This window comes from Notechis scutatus, chromosome 2, assembly GCF_049901735.1.
Source record: "Notechis scutatus isolate UNSWTSFEM ecotype Mainland chromosome 2, rNotScu1.2, whole genome shotgun sequence".
NCBI lineage: Eukaryota > Metazoa > Chordata > Lepidosauria > Squamata > Elapidae > Notechis > Notechis scutatus.
The window spans coordinates 53,380,899-53,401,616 of NC_142010.1; the positions used below are offsets into that span (position 1 = coordinate 53,380,899).

A 20,718-nucleotide genomic window follows, 5' to 3' on the forward strand; every position below is an offset into this window, starting at 1 on the left:
TTCAGTATATTCCCACAGGATTTAAAAAAAAAAACCTCAGTATAAGTGAAAAACAATTTTTTGCCCCGGAGTCCTAACCTAAATTCATTTGTGTTGCAACTCTGTAGGAGGTAAGGAAATGATTTAATCCATTGATTGTTCTGAGGGAAGAGAAAACCATGGTGGTTGTTTTTTTTCTGTCAATATAATGGAAGCCAACAAAATGCTTAGGGGTGATTTAAAGAAGCTGTCCAGGCAGGTCTAGCTAAATCTTTGTGGGAGAAAAATAAATAAATTGTTGCTGGATAATATAATTATTCTTTCTTCATTCTTGAATATCAATGTTTGTGATCTTAAAAGAGGAGGAAGGATAGCATTGGAATATTTTATGTAGACTATGTACATAAATGGTTTGAAACATTTCCTTTTTCTCCTTTCAACTGGATTTTCAAGCACTTGTTAATATATTGTACTTTTCATTATCTTTCTAATTATATCTTTGCACTTTGTGGGTTCTCCAATACTGGAGGTTTTTAAGAAGAGATTGGACAACCATTTGTCTAAAAGGGTATAGGATTTCCTGCTTGAGCAGGGAATTGGACTGGATTCTAGAAGAGCTCCAAGGTCCCTTCTGATTCTATTCTGTTATACTTGGGTCGCCAAGTCCCTGAATTTTGTTCATGTGACTGTGGGGTGCTGCAATGGCTGTATTCTCAAGCACTGGTCATAAGTCCCTTTGTTCAGCACTATCATAATTTTGAACAGATACAGGTAGTCCTCGACTTGCAACAGTTCATTTAGTGACCGTTCAAAGTTATAATGGCAATGAAAAAAGTGACTTAGGAGTGTTTTTCAGACTTTACAACCATTACAGCACCGCATCATCCCATGATCAAACTTCAGATGCTTGGAAACTGACTCGTAAGGTGGTCCTCAACTTACAACTATTCAGTTAGTGATCATTCAAAGTTCCAACAGCACTGAAAAAAGTGAGCTGTGACCGTTGTACCATTCCCACAGTCTCACAATCAAAATTTGGCTCCTTGGCAACTGACTCATGTTTAGGACATGATCACCTTTTGCGACCTTCCGACAAGCAAGGTCAATGGGGAAGCCAGATTCACTTAATAACTGTGTGACTATCTTTACGATTGAAGTGATTCGCTTAACAACGGTGGCGGGAAATGTTGTAAAATGGGGCAAAACTCACTTAACGAATGTCTCACTTAGCAACAGAAATTTTGAGCTCAGTTGTGGTTGTATGTCAAGGACTACCTGTATTGAACAAACGGTCATAAGTCAAACACTACTTGCACCAAATTAAACCGCTTGATGAAGCGACAGTGTTGTGCAGCAATATTTTGAGAGTCTGGATGGCTAGCTTAGAGGCAGGTACAGTAGAAATTCTGCAAACTTTATGTTGGGTGGCCACTTAAAGGTTCCAAAAGTTAGGCCTACATAATACCTTTGGTGGTTGCTTACTGTTACTGTTCAAATCTAAAAACACAGACAAAACATGGTGATTACAGATCTCCCATTACTTGACATTTGATTTATCAATTAGCTATGACTGCTAGAACTAAACTGATTTACCTTGCTAGGAAAGCATTAACAGTCACCATATCCAATGCCCTGAAGATGAATGTTATAAAATTATTCTTAGGCTGCCAAATGATGGAATTGAAGTGTGAATTCTGCAACTTGAAAAAAAAAATTGCATAGTCTCTTGTGTAACTTTTCCTGGGTTTGCTAGTTATGAAGAAACTTTGAAAGATCTAGGTAGACATGTCCTCAGTCACTGAAGTATTCATTCGGTTTTTGAGATTTTAGCAGGTACTGGCTATGTATTTAAAACAAGCAATGAACAATCAGATTAGAGATTTTACCTACGTTAGACAATAACTCTTTCCTGGGCCAGAGTTGGGAGAGGTGCTTCTGGGATCCTAACACTAGAAATGGCTTCCTACAATGGGGAGGGGAATCTTTTCCAGGTGATGGTGCCTTACCTCATGCTTAGTGTCCAGGAGTCCATGGGGGTGGGTGGGGGAAAGCTGTGCTATTCCCTCTTTACCTCAGTAAATATCCTGCTGAAGGGTGAGGAGAAAACCCTTTTCACTTGTGGATGATGAAAGTCGCCAAATCACTGTTCTGTTCCACTTAGGAAAACAAAAAAACGTTCAGAAGATTTGGACCATATCAGCACTCAAATAGAAGTACTTTAAGATGTCTTTGGTTGTGTAAATGAGAGTTGGGTTTCTTAAGGAACTGAATTTTGTTCCTTCTTGTGTGAGTTTCTTTCGTTTGTGGTTTCTCTGTAGATTTGCAGCCTGCTTAAGGATTACCTTATGTTGTCTGGCCTTCATTAAAAGACATTATGAACTAAAAATGTATCAAGCAGTTTCAAGATATATAGTCCTTAATGCACAGGTCCCCAGCTCCCGGGCCGTGGCCTGTTTGGAACTGGGCTATACAAGTGTGGGGTGAGCGCATTTGTGCATGCAGCTCCACTTTCACAAGCAGCAGGCAAAGCTCCTTGCACAGAGCCACCCCTCTCGCCCACCATGGCCACCACCAGTCTGCAAAGCCAGAAAGGTTGGGGACCACTGCCTTAACTTCAGTGACTTTTCCTAGATCAACAAAGCTTCCAAATACTTTATATTTGGCCTGTTTATCTTACTTAAGTAACACCAGTAACTAAGGGGAGCCTTTGTACCAGCAAAGCTATAGAACAGGGGTGGCAAATTCAATACCCGCAGGTCGGATCCGGCCTGTGGTGGTGTGCTTAGATCTGGCCCACGGGGCTGGCCTGGAAATAGCAAAGGACTGGCCCGCTGTGCCTCTTTTAGCAAAAATGAGGTGTGTGTGTGGGGGAGAGGACGCCCCCCATACTCCGTTTTCAGCCTGGATGGCCTCCTGCAGCACTCTGCCAGCCAAAATGGGGTACAGGGAGGGGCCGCATGTAGCCCCCCACTCCATTTTGGCTGGCAGAGTGCTGCAGGAGGCGTCCGTCCCATCTCCGCCTGCCTCCCCCGGCCCAACTACAATGCTGATCTGGCCCTCCGAGAAATCCAATTTGACATCCCTACTATAGAAGGAGCCTGAATTGTTTATTTTAGAAAGTAGATGTATTATTTACATAGACTGCTTCATATAATACAAATCTTGTTTGATTTGCAGTGATTGTTACTTGATTGCATTTTAAAGTACTGCTTCATTCCTTTAAAAAAAAAAACTAAATAGTTTGGCAAGGAAGACTGCACCTGACAAAACTGAATGATTCTGGATGCCATTTATTAAATAAAAAAACTTTTATTTATCACCTGTGATCCTGTTGGACACTGTGTATTGATCACTGTCCATTAAAATTGGACAAATTTTAAAATTATTTGGGTAATTTCTCATGAGACTGTTCTTTGTGATATTTGGATAATAGCTTTCTTGAAAGTTTTTCATTGATAGTGTATCCTTTTGATGACATTCGATGAATATATGTATTCAACATTTTCCTTGTTATCTAGGGAGATATCTTCTCAGCCATGCAGTATTTATATTGTAAGAATTTATATATATTCAATGTTTTCCTGTTTTTTATCTCTTCCCCAGATCCCAAAGCTTTGTAGATTCTCTTTGTATTTTTTCTATAATATATTAAGAGTCTATTTACAGAACCATATTCATCAGTAATTAACAGGAAGCATGAAACATTTAAGATAACCATACAATGTTCATACTTTGTAGAGTTAAGAATTTTTCCTGAGTTTCATCAAACTCAGGAATGTAATATCCTTCACTGGATGGAATCCTAATATTCAGCTGTATCACATTGGAATGATGTAGTCAAATAAATTCATTCATCAGCTAGGTCTGACTTACTATCTCAGCTACTGGCTTATACTGTGTTCTTTCTTGTATTTCTATAGGGCCTCTCTCCAAATGGAAAGAATATTGGGCTGCCTAATATTACCTTTAAATATGACAGTAAGTTATCCTTCTGCATCATGACTTCTCTCGAAAATAACATTGAATTTGTTCTTATTTAATCACTTGCACTTTTACTTGAAATAGAGAAAAATGTATTGTCAATTAAAAACTTAAGGGGTAAATTAAAACTATTTTGTTCAGCCATGGTATCTTTATCCAAATTTTACCTAAATAAGATAAAGTAAAACAATTTACATTTTGATGAATATATGAAAGAAAGGCAGAACACTTTGGGTTATTTCTGTGCTTTCCTAACATTTGTAGCTGCAAACAAATAGGATTTAATTCTTTCACTGTTCCACATGATTCTGACTAATAAATCATTCTCCCCTCTGAAGTTTTAGAAATATTGAATTATTATTGTGTGACAATCTCCATAAGAAAACATAGAGCTAACAGGGTACCGAACACAGGAAACACCATAAACCTTTAAGAAAAAAAGTGGTGTTTTTTGTTTTTTTTAGCAAACTTGAATCTTTATATAAACATTATACTGTGGTATATAAAAGATGCAAAAAATCAGCAAGCAACAAGCAACAGTAATTAAAAAGAAGACTAGAGAGAATGCAGAATAAAGTACAATTGGAATATAGACATGATTGCATTGAGTTTATAATACTAAAAAAAAATGTTGTGCCTCTTCATTTTCTTCTTTGAAGGGAAAGTCAAGGCTGCATACCAAGAGGAATTTAGAACTTCAAATATATAGCCCCCAAATCTGATGATATGATTTATCTGACACAATTTTGTCTGGCAATTTAGTCTATCCAAGCATACTCTTTAAAGAGAAGTTTGGTTGTGCTAATTTATAATTTCAACTAATTTCAACAGTAGCCGAATTTTGTTCTAGAAAACCTGTTTGTGTTCATCCATAATCTCTTGGATCTCTGTTATTTGACAAATGGGCAACCCTGTCAAGATCACAATCTTACACAGATAGATTCTTTCCTCACAGGAAAAGATGGGATTTCTGAAGTACACAATCTGTTAAGTTCCTTTGCTAAACAGAATTATTATCACAACAAGGATACACTTACTATTTAATTTTAAAGTTTTAGTGTAATGCATTGAAAAAAGTTTTAGTGTAATGCATTTTAGTGTAAAGCAACTGAAATGCATTTTTACTTAAAGTATATGCCTTTGCTAGAGATTATACAGCCTAACAATGTACAAAAATAAAATGGAGAAATGGAAAGTAAGGATTTTTTTTGGTTATGAGAGGTTATAGTATTTTCCTCGATTTTTGGCAAATTGTCATTTTGGAACACATACTTTTTTGCCAACAAAATGCAACACTATCCTTTAAGTGGATCCAGATGTTGGAGGAAGCTCTTGTTTCAAATTTCCTACACAGATGGCTGTTTTTCTGCATGAAACTTTTGCTGTCATTCACAATAGTAGTGGAATCCTACTATTTCTAAGAAATCTACTTTTAGCTATTTCTTCTTAGGAAAAAATATAATGCAGCTAAATAAAAAGTGATCAATTCCAGGAATAGCATTATTATATAACAAAGAACTGAGTAAGCTAAGAGAGGACAACCACTCTTCCGGCAATAAATGGATAATGAGAATCTTCACTAATTAATAACAATGCCATGTTAATGGACACAGAATCCATTAGGCTAACAATTTTCAAATCAAAGTACCACAAAGAGGCTAACTTCAAGAATGTGCCCAAAATCAGGGCCCATTAGTCATGTGGGATTGACATTTGGCAAGATGTGGCCACTTCAGCAGCACCACACTGCCACAATCAGCTACACCACTGCCTTGCCATAGTCGGTCACAGTCACATGATGATCATCTGCAGCACTCTCTGCCAACTTCCCATAAAACAATGGGGGAACTGGCAGGAAGTCTGAATTCTTCTGAGTCGATGAAAGCACCTTACAGCATTGCAGGAAAAATTAAGTTCAAAAATAATAATTGTTGCAAAAGGCAGCTTTATGTGGGACAGCGTTCATCCTGTGACAACAACTTTACACCATCAAATAAACATCTACCTATCCCAGATCCTTGGGAAGGACTCAATAGGTGGATAAAAATACAAAATCCAATCTAAACATCTGGCTGATTGTCTGACCAACCATAATAAAAAAAATATTGTCAATATAACTATGCGGTGTGGAAAGAGAGGAAGCTGTCCTGGTCATCAGATGATACCATATGTCTTCAGAAAGCAGCAAAGAGGAGCAGAGAACAAGAATCGAATGAGACCAGGGCCACACAATTACAGGATCAAGCAGTCAGGACAAATAACATAAAACAAGGAGAGAGAGATGAGGAAAGGCATGCATGTCTTCAGAATAACAACAAGAGGCATAGAAAGAAAACAGAGAAGAGAAGACAAAGGAGGAGAGTAATGTATGTCTCCAGGATCAGAGACAAAGAACAAATAAGGAAAGAGATGGAAGACTTCAGGTCTCCAGAATGACAATGAAAACCATAGAATGGTGACCCAACAGCTCACAGGTTGTCTAGTAACTGATTAAAAATAGAATGATATCATTGGACTGCTAAAGGTGCTTTTCAGAAGGCAACTGGACTTTCTTGGATTTTTCTTTGAAACATGTTCCTCTTGTCATCCAAGAAGCTTTTTCGGTTCAAAGAAAAAAAACCCCAAGAAAGTCCAGTTGTCTATTGAAAAGCAACTTTGGGTGGATAATTGAGAATCTCCATAGACATATTATTGGACTGATGTTAAGAACATTCTCTCTGAATGTTCTCTAATAATACAGAAGACATTTTCTGTTTTAAATGTATTTAATTGTTTCTTCCCCAGATTGTACTCCTTATTTAAATTCAATAGGAAAACATGTCATTGGAGATGTACAGAACATCACTATTAGTCAATATGCATGCTCTGATCAAGTTGCAGTGACTGTATTGTGGACAGCCAACCCCATTGGTAAGTAGAGAAAAGCTTGAATTTCAAACAGATGCCAAACCATTGGAAATTTCTACTTTTTCCCCATTCCAGCTAAACTCTGTCACCTTCATTGAATCCATATTTCAGATCTCCTGAAATTAAGCTTTGCCCAACATTATTAACATTAAAGTCTGTTCTGAAAGAATTCGAGACATTTAAGCCAGGCTAAGTTGCCAAATATAAAGAAGAATTCCTGCCTTCTGTTTAAAGGCACTTCTACTTCCAAATTGCATTTTCTCTGTCATTCTGAAATCATCTTCATCTATGAATAGATAGGAGTGCTCTTAATGTTTGCCATTCAGACTGATGCAACTTAACTTAACTTAACTTAATTCCCTCCATGTTATTTAACCTTTTCCTGCAAGTTCCTCCCAGACTTGCTTAGATATAAATATTAGAGAAATTTAAACATAAAGTAATGTAAAGATGTACTGAATTCTGAAATAATGTGTTCCCACATAGATTTTTAATTGTGTTCAAATTTGTACAGGCTGCATTGAAACCTCATCAGCTTTTTGAAAGGGGCCATAATAGTGAACTGATGATAGAAACACATTTGCAAAAGCATTTTACATATATTTTGGGGAAACGGTAAAAGGGATGGTTAAATGTTGGTAAATCACAATGTATTTCATTATATTGAGTGTGCTCCTAATCTGAGTAGAAAACAATGGGTAGCTATTAAAAAGAACGTGGAAGTGATATCCAATGCTTCTAAGAGCACAGTGTTACCGAATTGCTAATTTGCAATTGCAGACTTGGTTGCATTAAATCTCCAAGGCCTACAAAGCTTGGCATTTTCTCTTGTAATGATCAGAACTTAATCCCTCTCAAAATATCAAGGAGGAAGTGAAGTTGAAGGATCTCAGGTTACAGGGATCTGGTTAACTTTTCTTATTCATTGTCTGGTCTTCTTAGAATATTTTCTTAGGATCTGCTTGTTTAAGAATGCCAGACAGTGCAAATGTAATTGCCAAGTTTTCCTAAATTATATGCTTACCTGATGTATATAATGCCATGATGGCGAACCTATGGCACACATGCTACAGGTGGCACGCAGAGCCATTTGTGCCGGCATGCGAGCGGAAGGCAAACTTACCTCACTGGGTATGCACGTGCCTCACAGCTGATTTTCGGCCGGTTTGAGGCCTTTTTCGGCCTCCCAAAGGCTTGTTCTGCAGGCTGAAAATTAGCCTCGTTTCATCACTTCCTGTTTTTCCGAAAATACCGGGGATTATGCATGCATACGTAGGGGGCGTGAGGAGGCACGTGCATTGTCTTCTGGGTGCTGGCACCTGAGTGCGAGCCTGCAAGCGCGTGCACAATTTTTGGCACAGGAGCCCAAAAAGGTCAGCCACCACTGGTATAGTGCCACACAATTCAATTCCCTGAATTCTCAACGATAGTCATATAGATGTATACACTTCATGCTCCATAAATGATAGGAGTCTAGAGCTTGAACAAAGGGTGAAACTTTCCTGATACACCTCCTGTTGTTTTTGTTTCATTCTCTGTTCTCTTTTCTGTCTGGGATGTATTTTATTTTCTAGTTCCATATTTTGAAGTTATTACACATTATAAGTGTGTCAGTCACTTTTTGCAAATTGAAATCGCTGTATAAATCTAAGGAAAACATATTCATCAGTAAAAGTATGTATCTGTTTAAATATATGCAGGTATTGAATTGCTGAAAGGATTTCGAGTTATACTTGAAGAATTAAAATCGGAAAGAAGACAATGTCAGCAATTGCTTTTAAAAGATCCAAAGCAGCTCAACTCAAGTTATAAGTGGACTGTAAGTCTTAGCGTTGAAAATCATAGAAATCTCAGAGCAGAAACCTTATTGAAATCGATGGGACACTTTACCAAAGGATATTTCTATCTCCAATATTTGCCAGGAATATCAGAGTCTGGGGACCCCTCACTAGGGTTGTGCACACTTTACCCCGAGAAGGACTCTGGTGCTCTAAGTATTGCCATAATTTTAATCTGTAGATTCCTTAAATGAGTGGCATTTTTTTTTTCAGATTCATGCTTAAGAAGGCAGAAGGAAGTTGCAATTTAGCAGCATCTGTATATATTTAATTTCACATTTTACATTTGCATGAAAAATAAATATGGAATTATGAGGAAACAGATTGTGGACTACACCTTCTACCAACTTCCTTATCTTTTATGACAATCTAATTGGTTAAGGTTTAAAGAAGAATTTTGAGAGTCCAGTAGGAGTAATTAATAAAAAACTAACGCACCCACTAGACTCTCTAAATTCTTCTTAAACTCTTAACTAATTGGATTGTCATAAAAGATAAGGAAGTTGGTCTTCTTCTGGTGCTAACATTGATTCCTGTAAATGGGAAATCTGGAATTATGTTAGGAAAATAACACAATTGTGTGATTACCCAGGACATGTTAAAAAAATGCTACTAATTGGTTTACATTTCTTCCCTTTCAGAGAGTGGAATCTCAGCCCTTCCTAAATCTGAAATTTGAAACTGATTACTTCGTAAAGATTATTCCTTTTCCATCCTTTAAGAATGAAAGTAACTACCATCCTTTTTTCTTCAGAACTCGTCGTAAGTACAACAGCAATTATTCTTTCTGCCTTACAGATCTTTGTATCCTGAATCTTAATGAAAGCTGATAGCAGCTGAAATTGCATGCTTTCTAGTTAAAATTCACATCAAAGCCTACTTTAAGTGAAATGGCTTTGGAGGCCTTGGAGAGAAAATATGGATGAATTATGGGAACATATTTACAAAGATTTTGACACCCTGAGTTGATTTTACTATGATATTCCTGTAAAAAAAACTGAGTGCATGCCTTTCTCTCAGCAACTATTATTTTTTTGGGGGAAATTAAATGACTGGTCTAAAAATCCATCAGCCTATACATATATGAGGCATATGATATTAAGACTTGGGATCTTCTATTGTCTTTCATGTCATTTGGAGACCTAAGTATACATATCTTTTCAAGCAGGACTTTGTGCAAACAGATTAAAAAGTGCTGCTGCTGCTCTAACAGTTTGAAAAGAGATGCTTTGTATACATTCTCATGAATTTTAAAAGTATAGATTTTGAAATATTTGCATAGTCCTAATCCAAAGTGACCATTAGCTACTTTTTACATTTGAGCAGAAGGAAACAGATGAACCCTTCATCTCTAGTTTGTATTAATGTAAGAATGCATATGCTTTTTGTAATGTGCACCATAAAATCAAAGGATTATTCTATATATCTGCTGGAGGATTTAAACTCTCTTTTACTCGCAAATACGGGCAGGTACCAATTAGCCTAAACAAGTTGTTCACATAAAATAAGCACCAGGTTTCTGGCAAGGTAGAGTTTTTCAAACTATGGCTAAATTCCAAACTGTTACAGGAGCCCCACCTTTTCTGTCTGATACACAGACTCTTAAAGTTTTTATACAAAGGAAGGCAAAAAAATATTCCCGTCTAAATGAAAACCTTATTTTGTGAAGTTAGCTTTTCGGAAGTCCTGAAATTTGAAACAATTTTGCTTTTGTCTATTTCTTTTCTTTAAATAGCTTGTGAATTGCTGCTGCAACCAGACAACCTAGTCTGCAAACCTTGTAAGTGGAACTGCAATTTTAACATTGTCTCTACTAAGATTATATCAAGTTAAAAAAACTATGTTCCAATTGTTGTTTAAATCTTTCTTCCTTGATAGTTTGGAAGCCAAGAAGCTTGAATATTACGCAGCAAGGTTTTAATATGTATGTATCTTTTGATCATGCACCACATAACTTTGGATTCAGATATTACTACCTGCACTACAAGCTCAAAACTGATGGAAAGTTCAAACAGAAGATTTGTAAACAGGTTTGCTCATGTTTTATAATGTTGGATCTAACCTAATTTCTAAGACATTTAGAGACCACTCTTATATCAGGTTAGTTTAGCTGACACTAACAGGGTTTGGTGAAAGATTCAGCTATGGTAGTGGGTTTGCAGATACATTAACATCATAAAGAATTTGGGAAGAGTTCTGACACAGCTGTGTTTCTCCGATTTTGACAGGTGGACTAAAACTCTCAATATTTCCCAGCCAACCATGCTGGCTGAGGAATTCTGGGAGATGGAAGTCCATATGTCTTCAAGTTTCCAAAGTTGAGAAACACTGTGATGGAGCAGCTGAAATGGAATAACCATATGGGCAAGTTCAGGATGGCATAGAGGAGATGTAACCTCCTGCTGAATGTTGATCGCCACCATACTTCAAATGCTTCTTCAGTTTTGCAGAACCTTACATTTAGCTCCAGATTTAGCATGAAAAAAAAATAATCTAGTCCTATTATACTGTATTTAGTGGGGCTGTTTATGTTCCCTAGACTCTATGGTCTATCTTTTTTTCTCTCCACTCTTTTCTGTTCTTTGCATTTTGAATTGCATTTTTACTTGAAATGATGGACATATGAAGTAATGCTTTAGAGATAATAATTCTACATTGGCTGATTGCAGGGTGAAACATAATGCAATATTTAAGCATTAGATTAGAGCACTTGAAAGCACATACAATACCTTTTTAATCAATATTTATGACATGTAGATAAAAGTTGTAATTAAGTTTTTGTAAATGCTATTACTTTATTACATTTTTATTTATTTCAGCTGGGAATAAAAAACAATTACTTTGAGTTAGGGTAGTTTGGAATTAATGTGATTTTCAGTGAAATATAATTCAAGGGGTACTGCTGTTTTCTTTCTCTTCTTTGCTTAAATGCTGATTGCATTCGGTGATATGCATTCATTTGGGGAAACTCCTCCTTTTGCTATTTGATACATTTGGCTGTAATCCAGAAAAGGCTATGAGAAAGAAAAACCTTGTCCTCTGTTTTGAGTATTGGTTCTGAATTCTTTATAACTACCCTGTTTCTCCAACAATACGGCCTCCCCCAATAGGAAGTCCCAGCATGTTTTATAGGCATGAAATGAAATTAAGCCCCTCCCCCCCAAATTAAGGCCTATATTAAAACATGCGAAATGGGGGGGAATGGTGGGGGGGGGGCTTGCTGTTAGGAAGTACTCTTGTTGCACACCCGGATATGGTGCTGCCTGCGTTGACCCCAGATACAAAGTGCCCCACCAACGCCGAGGTCAACATTCAAGCCGTCGCCGCCCACCCGCCCAAAGATGCAAGGGGGGGAATTAAGTCACTCCCGAAAAGACAACCTAGCCATTTTTTCGGGGCTCAAAAAAAAATAAGACCCGGCCTTATTATATGAGAAACATGGTAGGGAAAGATTTTTTTGTTAACCTGGACTAGGGAGAGATTTTTAATAAAACAAGAACTCCAAAGGTTTTTGGATTAATGATTTATGTACTTCATTTATAAATCTGTATCTTTAATTGCTTGGGAATCGGTATAACTTTCAGAAGTGATAATCTTGTAATGAAAATATAGTTTTTTTCTAATATTGAAAATATTTTATGAATGCAGGAATAATTGTTCTGGTTTTCTCATAGGAAAAGAATACAGATGTAGTAACTTGTATTCTTCAGAATGTCTCACCTGGAGATTATATCATTGAGGTAATGAATTATTTGTAGTAGAAGAAGATAGGAGTAGAAGATATTGTAGCCAACATTCAGTTATTTCCTTTGAAACTAGGAGCGTAATTAGTATTTTATTTTTGTTTTGCATTACAATATAGAATAATGTTGTCTGTACATTTTTTCAAGACTTTGGCACTAACAGTCTGATCTCATATGTTCACCCAAGCATCATAAAAAAAATCACCTGAAATTTCACAAGAATGCTAAATTGATCTTATAATGCTCCTACTCTATCAGGGGATCTTGTAGACATTAGCATTCTTTTTCAAGACTGACAATCTCATCAAATCATTGCCATTTATATGCATTTTAGGATTTATAGTTTTATTTAAATTCATCTCTGGTGAATTTTAGACACTTCTTTCTGGAGGCAAGAGGCACTCTTGCCAATTTCTTGGAATATAGAATAATTCTTGGAATATAGAATAACTTGTTAATAAAAAAACATCAATATCATAAAAGTGAAATGGCAAAATCAGCTATTCTTGATCCCCTTCAGAACTGAAGTAAATTTCAATTGAATTTTTGTTTGCATGGCTGTTTTGTACATATATGACATTGCTGGAAAATTAGAAACTGGATTGGTTGTTCAGATGGATAGACAGTTATATTAGTTAGTTATATAAAATTCAGATCCGTGATGGAGCCAGACACCAACTGGGCAAGTCTGGCTGCCTTGTGCCTTGTGGGTTACTGGGCTGAGTGACTTCTATAACTTCCCATGAAGTGGACAGCTTTTTCTAAACTGTATTAGGCTGCCTATTTATTAGATTTAGGGCTGTCAAGGCTTCTTGGAAGATGACTTGCAATTGGATTCATGCAATGGTATGGCTTCTTGAAGAGAGAGGGTGAATACCATTAGCCTTGAAAGGTGTAATGGCGTGTCCCTTTCTTAAGAGGGTTAATCTAATAATTTTGGACAATAATTGTCTTGTTTCCAAACTATTTTTCTTCTTACTTTATTGAGAATACCAAGTACAATACATGGATATTTTGAAACTATTCTTTCTGAATCAAATTTGGTCATAGTTTGGATTGTTTTCTGTGTAATCAATACTATAGTGTTAAATCAGTTTAATAAAAAATCAGAGACTAGTTATTATAGGACAATTCATTTGTAAACTAGCCTATCTCTTAGTGATAATTTTACTTTTTTTCTTGAAATTTAAGTATTAAACAGTGATTTGTCATGTTTCTAAAATAAATATTGCCATATGATTTACTTTTGTTTTGCTTTGTCCTTAAGCTTGTTGATGATACCAACACAACAAGAAAATCAATGCACTATGTGTTAAAGCCAGGTATAAAACTCTTTAATAATGTTTTTAAATGAAAAAAATTCTTAATATTTCATAAGGCAGCTATAAGTAGAATACATGCATATAAAAAGAGCTTTAGAGGATACCATTACCTTAAGCCTACACTTTGAAATTGACTGCTTCCATAGCAGTAGAGATGAGAGCTTGTTCATATTCATCTGGTCATTCTTTCAGCTCTTATTACTGATTCTTTCCTATATAATGAATGTTCTGCATTGGCAAAACAGTGCTAATCAATTCTGAAGGTGGATGAGTGATGCATGTGAATTTTCTCAGATTGAATTTGATTGTTTTATTTTATTTCATTTAAAATATATGAAGGAAAATTGGATACAGTTAGCATTCCGGGATGGAGACCCTTTGCCATAGCCTCTCTGACATTCAAATTATATAGAAATGGGAGAATCTGGTTTTTTGTGTACTTGTGTACTTACTTGTACTACCATGTATCACAGGCTCTCAGCGCTTTATTTTTAAATTAAAGTAAAACACCAGAAGATTAAGATAATAAAAAATGAAGAAGCTTTTTCCAAAGTAATGGTAGTGGCCTTTTTATAGCCAACAGAGTTGTTTGTCCCCTCAAGAGGGAACAACTTCCATAGATCTGTGCTGAACTATAGTTAAGGCTTCAGCCAAAGCCTGTGGCTATTGGAAAATTCATCTCAGAAAGCCTTAGTTCATACTATTTAGTGGAGTAGGATCACAAAACGTAATTTAATTAAAATTAGTTTGCCTTGCATGTTTCAACTGTGGGAAGATGCAGTGGTTCTAGTACCTCAGTTTAAGAAAAGCTAATTTAGGTATTTTTCTTCCACCTTTCTCCAAGTGCACTCTCCATGGGCAGGTCCAATAAGAGCAGTAGCCATTACAGTACCCTTGGTTGTCATCTCTGCATTTGCAACACTTTTTACAGTGATGTGTCGCAAAAAGCAACAAGGTAGGCATTTTGCTTCAAAATGACCTGAGGGGTGGAAGTCCCTTACAAAACTAGTCATGGGAAAATTAATTCATTAAAAAGTTGGACGCCTTTGCCAGAAATCACCTCCTCTAAACGTGTTTGTTCTGAAATGTCCATGTTGGTACTGGAATTAACATGTTTCTGTTTAGCAAAACTGTTTAACACAACATTGGAATACTGTTATACAGCAAGCAAGCAATGGCATTGCTGTGATCAGCTAGGGGCCTGCAGTTAACCTTGTCTTTTGACTGATAGAATTAATCTAATATATCCTAGAGAATCAGGTGTTTGCAGTGCAGCATCTGGGTGATCTGCTTTTTGGAGATCTGTTTGCAGGCTCACATTCAATTGAGTCCTGAAAGAAGCTGGAATTCCTTTGGCATTACAGATTTGTGCTTACAGATAAATGAATTCTAGAGCCTTACACCTAATCATTTATTTTAATGTTTTGAAGGAGCCCTTGTGCTTGCACTGAGTAGGGCTTGCATTTCTGAGTAGATGCAGCTGTAGAGGACTTCATAGTACATATCTACACAATCTAGTGCAGGGGTGTCAAACTGATTTCATTGAGGGCCGCATCAGGGTTGTGTTTGACCTCGGTGGGCCGAGTGGGCATCGCCAGGGTGCGTGTCACCAGCTCAATGTCCTGCAGCCTAGATGGAAAAAAAAACACCTCAGGCCAATGTATGTAGAATGATAAGGTGAGCAACCATCCTCCTTTAGGGAGGACAGTCCTCCTTTTGTAAGTTCTGTCCTCTCTCGAAAAGTGTCCTCCTACATGTCCTCCTTTTTGATATTTCAAGACTAATCTGTAAATCTCCATATTTGATCAATGCCGATCCAATCTGCTGTGTGTGATGTGACGTATTTGTATTTGACATGACGATTCATCAAGGCTCGATACAGTGCAGCGAGACGCGATTATGAGACGCATGCGCTTCACACAGGAGAATTGTTTTGAGAGAGAGTGCCATGCACAAGTGGCTTTGTTTTATTTCTTCAATTTATTTGTGTCCTCCTTTTCATTGTAAAAAAGTTGGTCACCTTAAGAATGAGGAAACCAGACTGTTTTTGGAATTAGGAGAGAAAAAACACAAGAATTTGAATTTTCCAAGCTGAAAGGGGAAAATAATGCAGTTCTTCTCCATAGATAGCAAAATGCTTCACTGTTAATTTTTTTGTTTCAATTTAGAAAATATCTATTCCCATTTAGATGAGGAGAGTTCTGAATCTTCTACCTACTTTGCATCTCTCCATGTGGAAAGGCAGCAGCCTCGGCCTAAAGTCTTCCTGTGCTATTCCAATAAAGATTGCCAGAAGCACATTAATGTCATCCAGTGTTTTGCCTTTTTCCTTCAGGACTTTTGTGGTTGCGAGGTAAATTGGCCCTGTTTTCATTTTCTTGAAGCTTCTTTGTGCTATATTAAACACATTTCTTGTAAGGCATTAATTGAATTGAAATGAATACAAATCTTAACATTCGATTTACGGTTTTAAATTTTTGTATGTTTATAGCATGTCTGACCTCTAGTGGTAGCTGTGAGTAAAAATAATCCTTGCTTATTTTGTTTGGACTAGTTACTTTTTAGATACCAGTAGACTGTTTGGAATAGGGATGTGCTCAGGGGTGGGATTCTACCAGTTCGCACCTATTCGCTAGAACCGGTTGTTAACATTCTAAGCAGTTTGGAGAACCGGTTGTTAGAAGAAATTACTGGCCTAATCCTGTAAGAAAGGCAGGAAGGAAACATTCTGGTGTTGCTTACAGAAACTGCCTCTCTGTTAACCCTTACTACATTCTTGGCAGGACTAGACTTCTTGTCTCAGGAACATCTCTGGAGTTTTTTTCCTCTCCTTTGCTGGTACTTTGCTTGTGTGGAGTGACCATTCAAAGTTACAATGGCACTGAAAAAAGTGACTTATGACCATTTTTCACACTTATGACTGTTGCAGCATCTCCACAGTCATGAGAGGCCAGGAGAGGAGATGCGTGCCTCGATGTGAGTGATGTTGAGTTGGCCACGCCCAGCCAATAGCATGCCCACCAACCCATGCCCACCAACTTAGCCACGCCCACAGAACCGGTTGTTAAAAAATCTGAATCCCACCCCTGGATGTGCTTAATGTTTTAGAAAAAAATGAGAATATTCTAGTATGGCCTAGAATAAAAGCTCAGCTGGGTTTTTCAAACGCCTTGATTCCGGAACTCTAGTTAACACATCTCTCTTTCCATCAATTTATTTGGAGCTTCTTTTAAAAGTTCACTTCAGTATGGGGGACAGCTCCAGCCAGCCATCCTTGATACAGAAGAAAATGGGAATCACTTGACCCCTTGGAAATCCATTTATGTATCAGAAGTTTTGTACAAATGTGAATCATATTTTTGCTGATAAAGCACCTCATAAATTAGTAACATGCTAGAAATGGGTATAAATATGAAAGACTGCCTCATTATTAAAGATCTTTGCATTTAGAAAATATGGAAATTTAGCTTAGAACTACTAAACATATAATTGAAATTACTTGCATGATTATGTTTATCTGTTGCTCATATCATTAACAATAAAACTATTACAAATAATCCTAATCCAATCTTTCCTTATGGGATGCTGTCCAGATTATGTTGGACTTTTAACTCCAAAAATTAGTTTGCTATGCTAGCTAGAAATTATAATAATGGTAAAGACTAGTACAGCTAGAATGTTCAAGAGTGGAAAAAGTGTTCTAGTGTCAGAATCAATTATAGATGTAACTTTGGATGTATGTATATTATATATAATATACACATTTATACACAGACACAAAATCCAAAAGCAATTCTGAAGATTCAAAAATTAGCGGGAAATTTTGTTTAATTGATAAAAAAAAAACCAAATACAAAGCCTGTAATTATATTATTTTGGAGTGATTAACAGGCAGTTATCTTGCCAAGTATTTCATTTAAATTATGCTTTAAGAACTGGTTTTGTCTTCTTTACAATCTATTTTAATTTGATACACTCTTAATTTACCACTCTTTTGATGTATAGGTAACCTAACTGTATATAGGTAACATATATAATCATATATGTAATTCATAATTCATATATAATCTTATGATTCTATGATTTTAACAAAAGAGTTTCTTTATCTATTATGAGTTCCTTCATACTATAAGAACCCATATGGATCCCCTGACAAGGCAAGCCACTGAAATATAAATTGAGAGCAAACCCCACTCTCTACTAGCACTGATGTTGTTACATAGTTTGAGTAATGGAACATTTGCAAGAAAACAGCCAAGCTCAAAGAGCATCACGGATCCCTCGGATCCTATAACATATATAGTAGATTCAATAAATATTTGGCATACATCTCATGGGGTTTCTTTAGATTAGATTAACAGAGTTGGAAGGGACTTTGTAGGTCAACTAGTCCAACCCTTCACCCAAGCAGGAAACCCTACACCATTTCTAACAAATGGCAGTCCAGTCTCTTCTTCTGTGGGAGCATAGGATAGATGAAAAGGACTCCTTATTTTAACCTCTGAACAACAGTATTGTAAGTTCTGAGTGAGACAACTTGATTGGCTTAAAAGCTCCCAATGAAGTCCACAGTTGATGAATGAAGACATGATCCAATTCGTATTACTCTGGCTGTCCTAGAGCAGAGTTCACATTATCAACTTACAGCATCAGGAGAATTCCCCATCAGTTATGTGGATGTTACCCTTAATTTGTAATTCCAACTCTTCTCTCCCTCCCTCCCTCTCTCCCTCCTTCCCTATGTATGTATGTAATGTGCATTGTCTCTATAGCAGGGGTCGTCAACCTTTTGGACTTCAGGGATCACCAAATTTATAATTTTAAATCCTGTGGACCAGACACCCTGGGAAAATCCCCGAAAAAGTCTGCAGGAAAATTCCCCATCCTGTTTTCCTACTCATTGATCATTCTTTATTTGGGATCACAGGATACCATCTCTAGCTCCGTTTTCAGGTGTGTGTGTGTGTGTGTGAGAGAGAGAGAGAGAGAGAGAGAGACAGAGACAGAGACAGAGACAGAGACTTTTGGCTTCATGCAAGGAAAGCAGCAGAAGCAGCAGAAATCTTTCTCTCTCTCCCCCAAATTCCACCAGAATGGCACAGCCTCTTGGAGCAGGATGCCTTGCAAGGTCCCAAAGACTCATTTCTGGTAGAGTTTGGGAGAGAGAAAAAAAGACTTTAGCTGCTTTCCTTGTGTGCAGCCAAAAGCAGAAGGAGAAAGAAGTGGAAAGAAGCAGCCTGGTGGCCAGGCGAGGCACGTGGGGCATGTGGGGCAATTTCCCCCCCTCCACCCTTTCTCCCCTCCCCTCACTATCTCGTGTTGTTCACAATGCAAGCGACGCAAGCCTTGTGTTCCCATGGGCCATGTGGGTGGCACAGCCTTATGTTCCCATGCAGCCTGGATTAATTGCTTTGGGGGTGACATTTCTCTGCTGACCACTAGTTGTCCCCGGCCCACTGGTTGGCAACCACTGCTTTATAGTGTGTGTGTATCTCTTTCTCTGTCTTGTGTGTGTCTGTGTATTTATATGTGCATATAGGTGTGTGTGTGTGTGTGTGTGTGTGTGTGTGTGTGTGTGTGTGTATATATATATATATATATATATATATATATATATATATATTTCTTAAGTTTCAAGGTACTTAATGTATGGATTCAGCTTTGTTCGGGTATTTTCCCACGTCATAGTAGTGGGAAAATACCCGAACAAAGCTGAATGCCATATATATATATATATATATATATATATATGTGTGTGTGTGTGTGTGTGTGTGTGTGTGTGTGTGTGAATATGTATGTGTGTATATATCAATGCGTCCAAATACACATACATTCTGCTTTAAAAAAAAAAAAGTATCCCAAGTAAGTACTCACTTAAGCACCTGTAATAAATGTCAGCCCATAAATGCATATTCATGAAATAGGCTGACTGGTTGAAAGTCAAAGCATTATACAAAGTCTATAATCTTCTTTCCTAGGTTTCTTTAGATTTATGGGAAGATCTGAAAAACTCTAAAGAAGGTCAGAAAGAGTGGCTTCATCGGAAAATCAATGAATCCCAATATATCATTGTTGTATGTTCAAAAGGAATGAAATACTTTGTGGAGAAAAGGAGCTGGAAGCACAAGAGATCCAAGGAAAAGGATACTGGGAAAGGAGAACTCTTTCTGGTTGCCATAGCTACCATAGCAGAGCAGCTACGTCATGCAAAGCAAAATTCACGTGACCTCTGCAAGTTCATTGCCGTTTACTTTGATTATTCCTGTGAAGGTGACATTCCTGGAGTACTAGATTTAACCTCAAAGTACAAGCTTATGGATAACCTGCCTCAGCTTTATGCTCATTTAAAATCCAAAGATCTTAGCTTTCATGATTCAGAATTGTATCCTGTACATATTAGCAAAAGAAACTATTTCAGGAGTAAATCTGGACGATCGCTCTATGTAGCCATTTGCAACATGCATCAGTATATTGACCAGGAGCCTGACTGGTTTGAGAGGCAGTTTGTGTCTTTCTTCCCAACACCTTTACGTTGTCCGGATCCTGTGATAGAAACGTTTGACTCTGGCTTGGTATTAAATGACTTAGTCAATAAACAAGTGACTGATGGAGATTTTTATCTAAAAGTAGATGCAAATGCTGTTCCTCCTTTACATTCGGACTCTCTTTGTATGACACAGCATTTGAATCTTGGGTTGGATAGAGAATCTCAGGACATTCAGAATACTAGCTCCATTCTTCAGCCATTGCTGCATGTTGTAAAAACTGCCAATCTACCAGACATGCCCCGAGATTCAGGAATATATGATTCCTCTGTGCCTTCATCTGAACTGTCACTACCTTTCATGGATGGGCTCCTAACAGATCAAACTGAAACATCTTCCATGACAGAGAGTGTCTCTTCCTCGTCAGGACTGGGTAAGATGTAGTAGAGAAAGAGCTGCACTC

General features: G+C 37.2%; 1 protein-coding gene across 2 annotated transcripts in view; it reads left to right on the forward strand.

Moving 5' to 3' along the window:
• Window positions 1–20,718, forward strand: part of IL17RD (interleukin 17 receptor D) — a 55,387-nt gene that overhangs the window by 31,085 nt on the left and 3,584 nt on the right. Inside the window, exons 2-12 of one of the 2 annotated variants that reach the window (XM_087954754.1) lie at window positions 3,900–3,957; window positions 6,745–6,870; window positions 8,568–8,686; window positions 9,347–9,467; window positions 10,441–10,485; window positions 10,584–10,735; window positions 12,380–12,445; window positions 13,716–13,770; window positions 14,615–14,725; window positions 15,960–16,123; window positions 19,749–20,688. In XM_087954754.1, coding sequence (XP_087810880.1) covers window positions 3,900–3,957; window positions 6,745–6,870; window positions 8,568–8,686; window positions 9,347–9,467; window positions 10,441–10,485; window positions 10,584–10,735; window positions 12,380–12,445; window positions 13,716–13,770; window positions 14,615–14,725; window positions 15,960–16,123; window positions 19,749–20,688 — 1,957 coding nt within the window. Of the gene's footprint in view, window positions 1–3,899; window positions 3,958–6,744; window positions 6,871–8,567; window positions 8,687–9,346; window positions 9,468–10,440; window positions 10,486–10,583; window positions 10,736–12,379; window positions 12,446–13,715; window positions 13,771–14,614; window positions 14,726–15,938; window positions 16,124–19,748; window positions 20,689–20,718 lie in introns of both variants that reach the window. The other variant, XM_026677565.2, reaches the window with a different exon arrangement.